Consider the following 12,448-nt stretch of genomic DNA (forward strand, 5'->3'; position numbering starts at 1 on the left):
TTCTTTGTGGTATATATATATAATTGGAATCTACCCTTGAATCGGTCTGGCGGAAGAAGGTTCCTCCAAACTATTGATATTAAAATAATAACACACATAATATTGATCCAATTGGATCGATCTAATGCAAGAAGTCAGAACTAATTTTCAAACAAAACAAGTCTTTATATAAATTTTTTGAAAGTGTCAATATACATGAATGATAATATACTTTGTATATAATATGTATGAGCTAATTAAAAGTGGATAATACTTAATTCCAATCGATATTGACCAAATTAGCATAATTTTAAGATTACATGGAGTATTAGTTTAAAGATCACAGATCAAATCAAACAATCATAAGACAAACTAGATTGGCTGGCCAACGACTTAATGACTTTGTTAAACAGAGTAACCAAGGGCAAAATCGACTTTACAAATCTGGTCTAAGATTCAACGGACCATATTTTATTTTTAAAGGTCCCAACCAAATAAATCCAAAGGAAGCCAGGACATTGCATGGGATGAGAAAGTTTGTAAAACGTGCGATGCAAGTGGTAGATGCAGATTTTTTAAGTTTTAATCTTCAATAATTATGATGAATAAAAAAAATTAATCTAAAGTTTATAGTACATTTAATAATATATTCCTACAAGGTTTTTTTTTTGGTAAAACCGTTCATGGTAATTACTTACTTAACCTTTGTAATTAAGCTAGCGGGCTACAATGGTCCAAAAATCATGGGGGAAAAAAAGACACGCACTCTCTCTGTCTCTCTCTCTCTCTCTCATATCATCTGGCCATTAAGAAAATTACACGTCATTCATAATCATATGATTTTCATATTTATATTTTCTCCACCAATGTAAATTTATTAAAGTAATAATAATCTCTGCTCTCACTACTTCCTCAAAAAAAAAAGTAAATAAATAAAATTTGCTTCCCCCTGTTTCGAACCCAAATTTGTGTGTCTTCTTCTTCGTCTTCTTCTTCGTCTTCTTCATCATCTTCTCTGAAGCTCTTCACATTCTTTTATTCTCAAAAGCGCGCGCGTGCGAGAGAGAGAGAGATAACACAGAGATCAGAGAGAATTGAAGAAAAAAAAAAAACGAAACGAATCAGAGAGAAGGAAAATTTCTGAAACTGTTAAGAGACGTTTTTTTTTTTTTTACATCATAATAGAAAGAAACATAATACGAAAAAGGACGATACGTGTATATATATACGTTTATACGAATATAGCTCTACAGAGTTGTCTCGGGAGAGATCTTTGACCGGAGAAGACGACGTCGATTCGTATTTCGTAGATATATATATATATATACTCTGGATCTGCTTCCCTTTGTAAAAAATTTCAGGTTCTTCTTCCTTCACATTGTTTCCTCTCGTTGATACATTTTGATTTCGATTTCGATTTTTTTTTTTTTTTTTTGGGGGCGGATTCGATTGGTTTAGGAAGAGATCGTAATGTGTTTCTGAATTATGACTCACAATTTCGAAATTAAACGCAACTGTAATGGTCTCTCGATTTCGTTTCGTTTCTTCTATGTTCTATGATCTCGTTGACCCGAATCAATGCGTGTAAACAGTGTAACGTGTCTTTCGAATTAGCTTTCTTAGGAATTGGTTTGACTTTTCCCCCTGTGGTTTTTGGTGGATAGCTTCAACTTGGTTGTTGGGACTAATCTTTGATTCTTTGAATATTCATTATTTTTCCAAGGTTATCAGAAGCCATCTAGTTGTAGACTCTTCTGTAATTTAAAAAGGTTTTTTGATGAGATGAAGGCAGTTAAAAGGTGGAGTGTAGGGAACTTAACTGATATGGCATCTTTGCCTGGAGCTAGATACCCGCGTACTCCTCCTGGAAGAAGACGAGTATGGATCATTATGGTGTTATCTCTGATCAGCATGTTCTTTATCGTCGCTTACATGTATCCTCATCACAGTAAACGTGCTTGTAATTATATGATTTCGTCAAGAGGATGTAAAGCTTTAGCTGATTGGCTTCCACCTTCTCTGAGGGAATATTCGGACGATGAGATTGCAGCTCGTGTTGTCATTGCAGAGATATTGAGTTCACCTCCTGTTATTAGAAAGAATTCTAAAATTGCTTTCATGTTCTTAACTCCTGGTACATTGCCTTTCGAGAGGTTATGGGACAGATTTTTCCAGGTATATAACTTTGGAGAGAGCAGCTAGTCACTCTTGATTAATAGGCCTTCTTTATATGGTTTTAGAATTTTGTCCCTCTTCACAGGGACATGAAGGGAAGTTCTCTGTTTATATCCATGCATCAAAGGAAAGGCCAGTTCACTACAGTAGTTACTTTGTCAACCGCGAAATTCGTAGTGATGAGGTTTGTCTCCCCTTTTTTCATCTTTTCTGATGCGTATCTTTGTAGATTTCATGTTTTTTTACGATTTATTAACATGAGAAAGCTATGTGTAGGTGGTGTGGGGAAGAATTTCAATGGTTGATGCAGAGAGACGGTTGTTAGCTAATGCTCTTAGAGATCCTTCAAACCAGCAATTTGTTTTACTCTCTGATAGGTGATTTGTTGATTTTCTTGCTTCCCTTCTCATTGATGATCACTCTTGAATTTGTCTTTAACACTTTTTTGAGTGTTTCTTGTTTTGCAGTTGTATACCACTTCGAAGTTTTGAATATATGTACAATTACCTCATGTACAGCAATGTCAGCTATGTTGACTGGTAAAAGTCATGTATTCATCAGATTGACAAATTCACTCTTCTTTCCCAACGTCTGTTAACTCTAACAAATATGATTACCTTCGAACTCTTCAGCTTTGACGATCCAGGTCAACATGGATCAGGCAGGCATATGAATCACATGTTGCCTGAAATTCCGAAGAAGTATTTTCGAAAGGGTGCACAGGTAAACAATTTTTATTGATCTAGTAACAATTCTCAACTTGATGTATTGAATAAACAAACGCTTGGGCATATAAAGAATTGGTTCTGTTTCAGTGCTGGTAGATCCTTTAGGGACTAGTAACAGACCAACAAATGTCTGTCAAGTCCGGCATTCATATTTATGAACCGAAATTTACATTTTGACCCCCCCAAATTACTTTGTCATGCAGTGGTTCACCATGAAGCGACAACACGCTGTAGCAACTATGGCAGACAGTCTTTACTACTCTAAATTCCGAGATTACTGCGGGGTGAGTATCAGCATAACCCCTAATATAGCTGTTACTACTATGCAGTTTTCTTTCTTACAAAGGCAGAACATGAACATCTATGGAAACTTAACCATTCGTTAATAACAAGGCCTACATTTTGTTTTCTTCAGCCAGGCATAGAGAACAACAAGAACTGCATAGCTGATGAACACTATCTGCCAACATTCTTTCATGTAAGAACTCATTTACAACTCAAAATTAAAATAAAATCTCCTTATTTCTCTTCATCTCTTATACCTCTTGATTGCAGATGCTCGATCCCACTGGCATTTCTAACTGGACTGTAACACAAGTTGATTGGTCTGAAAGAAAGTGGCATCCCAAAACATATATGCCTAAGGATATCACACCCGAGTTACTAACCAACCTCACGGTAGGCTAATAAATATAACCAAACACCACCCACTATGCATCAGTTTCTTCCATAGCTTTGATTAAGAATAAGACTAAGTTTTAAATTCTGTTTTTTTATATCTGCAGTCTGCTGACACAGTTGTACATGTCACAAGTGTTGGGATGGTACGCTCTTATAAAACCAGTTTTTTTCTATCATATTTTCAGCTCTGATCTTTTTCCAGGATTTTATACAAAACACAAACCTTTCATTTGGCTAATATAGGGTGAAGAAATATGGATGCCTTGTATATGGAACGGAATCAAAAGACCTTGCTACTTGTTTGGAAGGAAATTTCACCCGGATACACTCGATAAACTCTTGGATCTCTTCTCAAATTACACAAGATCGGTCACTTGGAATTTGTGATTAAAAGGTTATTTTCTTCTATACACACTCACATTCTTTGACCAATGTTCGATTCCCCACCCACATGAATCCAAGTTTCGTTTGAAGCTGTACCACTACAAGTCTAGAAGCTTTAGGAGTTATGAGATTTCTTCTCATAATATGATTCATTTGATTGGAAGGAGACGTTGGTTTTATTCTTCATTACTCTGTTTTTTTTGGATATATATTTTGTTACTTTTTTACTGTTGTAAAAAGGAGAATTTTAGACTGGTTGTACTTTTTCTTTCTTTTGGATCGATTTTGTTTTGTGTTCAGAATGTTGAACAAACAAAAGTTATACAGGTTTATAGAGTTTCTTTGCACGTATATATATACTCCCTCTGTTTCATAAAGAGTGTCATTTTGACACAGATTTTTTTGTTACAAAAGAGTGTCATTTTATATTTTCAATGCAGTTTTTAATATTAATTCTCATTTTTATCCCTACTATTTCAGCTTATTAATTAGAAAGAGAAATTGCTTTAATATATTTATAAAAGGTAAAATAGAATTTTGGGTGCAAATGGTTGTAAGGTTGAAGAGATTGAACAGGTTGAAACAAATTATTCAACCAATTTTCACCATTTGCATTGTAAAGGTTGAATAGGTTGAAAAAAACTATTCAGCCCGTTCAAATCAAAAAGTTGAAAAAATAAACTAATCCTATTGCAAAAATCTTCAACTTGTTCAACAACTATTTTGGAGATGAATGAGTTGAATATTATTCAACCCAATTTTGTTCAGCCTAATTTTTCAATTTTGTGTATCCATTTGCAGCCTTTATATAATTTTTTTAATATGTGTGCATTGTGTCAAAATGACACTTTTTATGAAACAGAGAGAGTATGTTCTTTGGTTTTTTACCACAAACATCATAAATAAAAAAATTGCATACTGACCAACATTGTCTTTGTTAGTAACTAATAAGCACGGCATAAATATCCCAAACCAAAATATTTTAGTAAAACAGTTTTTGAACTGGTAAAGAAATCTATCTATCCAAAAATAACAATTTATTTTTGTTGTTAAAAACTTCAAAGATTTGTATCACAATTGAAATAGGACATTGTAATTACTTTTTTGCTTGATATAAATAAACACGTAACCCTGTGATTTCTGTCTCAGAAAAAGAAGTCCTCTATGATGCATGGGTACGTCTATTTGGTAGCCGTTCCCGTACCGGGGACATGTTGGGGACGGAAACTCTACGGGGACTCTATGGGGACGCCTTAGATGCTTTAGGGGAAGATAACATCAAATTTTTTGATATTTGCATCCATTTCATTTCATTCAAAGCACTCTTATCATAAGCATACTTTCATTTCTTTATGTTTTTCTACTTTCTAGACTCTTTTCTCCTCTCTCCTTTTCCCATTAGCTTTACTAATCCCCTCTTATTCAAGGTATGGGTATATTTTCTTATATGTTTATTGAAGTACCCAAGCCGTACCCGTATCTACTAATTTTTACTTTGCCGTTTTCCGTCCCCGTTTTCGTACCCGATTCCTGTTCCCGTACCCGTTTCAGTGCAACTTAGGAAGTCCTAATTGACCCCAATCTCCATGCCGCCATCAATGTCCACTCGATTGGGAAAAACCAGCTTATTCTTCTTCTTCATCATCGTCTTCCTGGTCTTGCTTTTTGTGGGAGCTTCAAAGGCTCGCAATCTTCAGCCACGCATCATCATTCCTGAACAAATCCAAGTAAATAATAACCAAATTGAGGAATATGACCCACTCAAGGAGGATGACAAGTTAGTATATTTTGGTGTCCTAGCCAAAGATAATGCCTAATCGGCATACTATGCTTACTTGCATACCAAGCGTCTAAACACATTCCGCACCAATTGGCAATGGAGGATTGATGTCCTTTTGCTTCTTGCTATTTTCTCTTTATTCTTTACCGATTTATGTTTTAGGGTTTTCTTTTGCATCACAAGCAAATATTCTTCTAGGTTTTCTAAATATGTCTGATACTCAAGATTTGATTTGTACTGTACATTTGAAAGCTTTTTTTACTTCTGATTGGTACTATACATTTTTTTTATTCAATCGACCAGTCCAAACCATGTAATTTGTTTTTAAAACCGTAGTTCGTATAAGGTACTCCCTCCGTTTTAATTTAATTGTCGTTTTGGGACTTAATTTTTGTTTTATAATAATTGTCGTTTTAGATTTTCAATGCAGATGTTTGGTGAATATTCCTGCTGTTTTAAAGTTTTAACCAATCAAAAAGTTATGAAATATCTATATATAATAGCAAACCCACTTTTTTGTGTCAACTTTTAATCCAACGGATGAGATTAGTTACAGTTTTAATCTAACGGTTTAAAATTATTAATCGTGTATTTTCCTCGCACCCCCATCTTTCAAAAGTCACACCTCTTAGTCTTTGCATCTCTTTGTTGTACCTCTTGGTTTCAAAAATCACATCCATTATTTTTTACACCTTTTAAATCACACCTCTTAGTCTTTGCATCTCTTTGTTGTACCTCCTGGTTTCAAAAATCACATCCATTAATTTTACACCTTTTAAATCACACATCTTAGTCTTTGCATCTCTTTGTTGTACCTCCTGATTTCAAAAATCACATTCATTAATTTTTACACCTTTTAAATCACACCTTTTAGTCTTTGCATCTCTTTGTTATACCTCCTGGTTTCAAAAATCACATCCATTAAATTTTACACCTTTTAAATCACACATCCTTAGTCTTTGCATCTCTTTGTTGTACCTCCTGGTTTCAAAAATCACATCCATTAATTTTTACACCTTTTAATGTCACACCTCTATGTGTTACACCTCTTTGTTGTACCTCCATGTTTCACATCTATTAATTTTTACACCTTTAAATTTCACACCTCTATGTCTTACACCACTTTGTTTATTATATATAAACTTTTCTTGACTACATAAACAAGTTTCGGAAAAAAAAATTATGAGTACTAAAGAATTGTATTATTGAAGTATTTTTTTAACTTTCAAGCATCAATCTCTAATTCAAGGTAATTTAATATTTTTGCTGCGAATGACCTGTAGTGTTTCTCGGTTAGATTATTATTACTGTTAGTCGACACTATTAAGTTCATACATTAATCTTATTTTTGTTAAATTTTAGTCTCTTCAAAATTTTTAGCCTTTCCGGTTTTTATGTTTTTGCATGGCTAATGTTATTAAGTACGTGTGCCATATTTTTTGCATGGCTAATGTTTTTGATTCTCAATGTGCAGATTTTATTTTTTGACTTTTTGGAAAAACCAATACCAAGATACGAGAGGCATGATGATATGCAGTGATGCTGGAGCTACGGATAAGCCAAATTTTTTTAACAAACATGGTATAATTATAATTTTATATATGTTCTTATTTTAACCTATTTTTTTCTAACAAACATGGTATAAATGTTAATTTTTTTTCCATTAGATGTTCATGATCCAGGTTAGTTTGCATTTTTTGTAAATAAAGTTTTTAAAAATTTTAGTTGAATTATAATTTCTTATACTTTCTGGGTATCAAACATTTTGATAATATATTGAAATATTACAAATGAGCATGGAAATAGAGAGCTTGTGACAACACAAAATCAAATTCTATAAAGCGTAAGCACGACCAAATGACAAGTCAAGTTAGAAAGAAAAGATCTACTAAAGGTAACTTATTTAGTCTTTGATGACTTTCTAATCTGTATATACAACTTTTTAAAAACATAATGTATAACAGTCACTTTTAGAGTGATCTGGAATCTGCCAAAAAAAAGAAAAGCAAGAAATTTATAAAATTAGTGTTTAGCCTAAAGAAGAGAACATCAAAAGGTGAGATATTATTATCACCTGTTTCACCACATCGACTTTGTTTTCGCTGTCGTTTATTGAAGAACATGATGGTACCGATTCATAGACATAAGTGGGAAATCAAATAGAGGGGGATGCAGCCTGGATGGAGAGCAGTCGACACGGTGGAATGGGATGGATTGGGAGAGACCAACATAAAATCCTATGTTCTATATTTTATTAATTTTCTGACTTTTTTAGTTTAATTGAATTACTTTGATTGAATAGCTGATGAGTGTACAAGTTTTTGTCTATATGCATTCTTAGTCTGTTACGTCTTGGATTTTTTTTCTTTTCCAAAGAGGAATATGTGATTTGAAGCAAATATTACAAATCCATGTATCAAATGTGTTAGTAGGAAATAAGGCAATCAAGATTAACCCATTAAAAGGGAGGAAAGAAGGGGGTCTTTTGAGGGAAAACGTGAGACCAATATGCATGTAACTGTGGAAAGCATTATAGCCAAATATATATCTCTAAAAGTTGTAGCTGAAGAATGTGAGTTACTCTATACTAACCAATTAGGTTTGATTGGTCCGTCATATAAAACTCGGTTTTGTACATATCTAAAAGTGAGAGAAAAAAACATCCACAAGCATAAGTGAAATTTTATATATGGTTAAAAGTAATGTTCATAGTAAATCATTTGTATACAAACTCCACTTGCTTACAACATCGGAATATTGATTGTGATTTGTGAATCAGTAATCTATGGAAAGAGAAATCGCGTATCAAAGTGAAGGGGAAACGAAACTCAATCCAGCCATCTACTCTGATCTCAATCTTCGACCTTCCTTCGACAAGTGGCATTTAGTATTTTCTCGATATAGTAAATAAACCAAGAGAGAAGCAGCCTCATATGTATTTTGATTGATAATGATCAACAACAAAGACAATTTCTAATAGCGAATTAAGAAAGGATACCAATATATAGCACCATATGGTCGGAGACAAACATAAGTAAAATTTTATATATGGTTAAAAGTAATGTTCATAGTAAATCAAACTCTAAAAAAGGCTCACTTTTGTGTGTGACAACATAAAATATAATAACATTGAAATGAACTTTTGGCTTTTTAATCAGCAGAAAGCAATAGCAAGAAGTGAAAATGATCAAATTGATTGAGAAAATAAAGAATTTAAGATGAATTACAAGTGTTAAATTTCAATTTAGGATTTCACCTCTCCGTGTGGCAATGCACGGGTCGCTTTCCTAGTATTAATAAAAGGAAAAACATAAAATTTAATAGTTTTCTTAATTTGTGTGCAAAAACCTTAAACGACAATTAAAAAGAATCAGAGGGAGTAACTCTTACGATATGAATTTATTGCTTATGAAATTAACATTAAAACTCTAATCTTCACGATATTGTTTTTGTGAAAATATACGATTGCTAGTTTTAGATTTCATTATTAATTGTTTCGGTGAGGTTATCTGTCTCAAGAAGAGTAGTTGCAGATAAGAGTTTTTACGTTAATTTCATAAGCAATAAATTCATATCGTAAGAGTTTTTATGTTAATTGACGATTTTGAAAAATTATATCTATAAGATTTTGCACGATATTGTCATGGTTATTTAAATACAAATAATTAAATGAACATAGATGATATTAATTTTTAATTAAATCAGTAATCAAAGAGGACTCCACAATCAATTCTTTCAAAAGAAATCTTCTTTGCTTCCAGATCATACCCGATGTTATAATTCTGTTGAGCCGTCGCACCAATGCTGTTCATATTACCAATGCTCGGTGTCACGGCTAAGCAAAAAAGATTTGGTGCAACCTTCATGAATACACTCTTCACATCTAAAGACAACTCTGCTCCATCTGATAAATGAAACGTTACAGTCGGGAATCCAGACTCAACCAAATCTCGCTCATAGTCTCCATTGTAACACTCCACTTTAAACATGCCTTCTTGATTCACATCAGCTGTCGTAAACCTTCCATCAAATACTTCTTCAATTTTGTTCTTTAGTGGCTCATACGCTTCTTTTACTAGGCTTGTTAATGAATTTCCAGTGTCAATTATTGTACCGCCAAAACCGGTCTGGTAGTTACGTTGAAATACCCCCGGGTTGATCGGGAGCATTGTTCCATCCATGCTGATCGCTTCGACAGTAACGTAATAGAAACCATTTTCGATCTCTAAGGGTGTCGTGTCTCCCAAGATATTGGCACCGTCATCTCCTAGGACTAAGACATTATGAGGGTAAGAAGGATCGTCTAAGCTTCCAAAGCAGTATGAGAATTTTGTACCGAATCTATGAACCAACGAGTATTCACCATATCCTAAACCGAGAATGCCGGTTCCTACTAGTGGATCACCGTAATTGTCATGGCCACAACCAAAAACTACGTTAGGTAAAGAAGCTGATGAAGACTCGTCGTAGATTGTATTAAACACCAGCGTATCTTTAGCTAGTATGCCTTTGCTCCCTGTATCATCCATGTATCTCATGGAGTACTCGCAAGATCTACTCTTTGAATTGAATCTTAAGCTAGGCATGGAGTATTCAGATGTTATGCAAGATTGGTTGCGGTGAGTGTAAGATCTAGAAGGATCGAAAATAGGAAGACTCTGGTCATAACAATTGATGCAAGGTTGACACTGTAGCCATAAAAGATCACTGCCGGTGTCCATGTGGAGAAGTTGCGTGACTGGTGGGCTACCTATTGATATGTTGACCAAGAAAGCTTGTGGGATGATAGGGACGTTAGGGGAAAGGTGTGCGATGATATCTCCAGTTGCCTTGGCTTTCGAGTACTCTAGACGTGCAATGGAGGCTTTCTCGCTACGGGAGACATATGGTGGTTCTTGGGAAGAATGCATTTGGTTGGAGTGAACGAGATTGAGAACAAGGGTTGGTGATGCTGACAAGAGAACTACAGAGGTAGAGAAACAGAGGATGATGAGATCATAGACGAGAGGGGTTGTAAAGAAAATCGCCATTTTTTTTGTTTACGTAAAACACTTAACATACGCATGCAATGGATATATAAGTAACGAAGAGACTGTTAATAATTTTGAAACAAAGTAGCTAGGACCCTTAAAGAAGATGCAATAACATATACCTGTAAGAGTTTTAGGTGCAAAAGAATCTTTACATTTTCTTAAGTGAGCATGAAGTGTTGAGGTGGGAAGAGGAACTACTGGCAAGAATTGTTTTGTTTAGTTTACTAAAACCTATGTGATATCCTTGATCGTGATATGTTGGTATACTTTTCATTGAAAATATAGAAGAAATAAAACAATGAAAAAAAAAGAAGTTAATCCAATCATGATCATATAGTACTCTTTTCGTGAGATACATGAACGAAATCTTGTTGCCTAAAATATGATCATCAGATTAGTTGGTATGTGTTGAAGTTATGTTCGTAGAAACTAAAAACAATGAATCATGCAAGAAAATAAACCTTGCACATGAGAAAGAAGTTAACACACAAAGAGCATTCATGATCGTGATACGTTTATAATTATATTCTTTGAGAAAAAACAAAGTAAATCCATGATCGTACGTGTTACTTTTTTGTTCGTGTTCCTCTTTTTGTTGAAAACATATATAGTATATATTTGAATCCAGACTAAACACGTGTATCCATGATCTTATGCCTCTTTTTGTTGAAATTATATATGTAATTTATTAACTTGTGTTTGAAGATATGTTGGTATCCGAAAGGAACGGAGAAATATGTATCAATAAGCTTTTTGAGCCTTTAACTAATTCCTTGCGTGACAATTTTAGTCATGCATGGCGTTTTCATCATCAATCATCATTTAACCTTTTTTTTTTTTTTTTTTTTTTCGATTTGACTTTGATTTCATTAGGGTTTAAGGGATTCATGAGTTCAATTGTTAATCCACAAGAGTATATATATATATAAGTATATATATATATATATATATATATATATATATATATATATATATATATATATATATATATATATATATATATATATATATATATATATATATATATATATATATATATATATATATATATATATATATATATATATATATATATATATATATATATATATATATATATATATATATATATATATATATATATATATATATATATATATATATATATATATATATATATATATATATATATATATATATATATATATATATATATATATATATATATAACGCAAATACTACATAATTTTAAAAAATATATCCTAGTAGAAAAAGGAAGTTACAACATATATATATATTAGAAAAATTACACATGGGATTTCTATCTCGGAAAAACAAACCCTGGTCTAATGTCCACTCGATTGGGAAAATTCGGTTTCTTTTTCATCGTCTTCCTCGTCTTACTTTTTGTGGGAACTTCACAGGCTCGCATAGGTGGGACATTCATCATTGGTGAACAAGTCCAAACAGTTATAAATCATGATGACCAGATTGAGGAATATTGTCCAACCAACGAGGATACCAAGTTGGCATGTTATGTTGAACCATTTAACGAGAATACCAAATCATATTATGGTGACCCAATCAACGAGAATGCCGAATCAGCATATCATGCTTACATCAATACTAAGCGTCTAAACCCATATGTCACCAAATTGATATATAGGATTGCTCTTTTTATAATTATGTTAGGTTATCGAAATCTGCTT

The 12,448-nt window shown here is 33.1% G+C and overlaps 2 protein-coding genes and 1 pseudogene across 3 annotated transcripts; 2 read left to right on the top strand and 1 right to left on the bottom strand.

Moving 5' to 3' along the window:
- LOC104730318 lies at window positions 875-4,298 on the top strand. 2 transcript variants are annotated; one of them, XM_010449474.2, is made up of 11 exons: window positions 875-1,340; window positions 1,703-2,154; window positions 2,240-2,338; window positions 2,431-2,531; window positions 2,622-2,693; window positions 2,787-2,877; window positions 3,086-3,166; window positions 3,298-3,360; window positions 3,438-3,560; window positions 3,668-3,706; window positions 3,807-4,298. In XM_010449474.2, the coding sequence occupies exons 2-11, from the start codon at window positions 1,762-1,764 to the stop codon at window positions 3,948-3,950; spliced, it is 1,206 nt and encodes a 401-aa protein (XP_010447776.1). In that variant the 5' UTR covers window positions 875-1,340; window positions 1,703-1,761; the 3' UTR covers window positions 3,951-4,298. The 2 variants fall into 2 exon arrangements, with proteins under 2 accessions (XP_010447776.1, XP_010447777.1); XM_010449475.2 differs by having other exon boundaries at window positions 1,768-2,154.
- Window positions 5,546-5,944, top strand: LOC104733208 (annotated as a pseudogene).
- LOC104733209 (aspartyl protease UND-like) lies at window positions 9,429-10,757 on the bottom strand. Its single transcript, XM_010452809.1, has one exon. The coding sequence runs from the start codon at window positions 10,755-10,757 to the stop codon at window positions 9,429-9,431; it is 1,329 nt and encodes a 442-aa protein (XP_010451111.1).

This window comes from Camelina sativa, chromosome 12, assembly GCF_000633955.1.
Source record: "Camelina sativa cultivar DH55 chromosome 12, Cs, whole genome shotgun sequence".
Taxonomy (NCBI): Eukaryota; Viridiplantae; Streptophyta; class Magnoliopsida; order Brassicales; family Brassicaceae; genus Camelina; species Camelina sativa.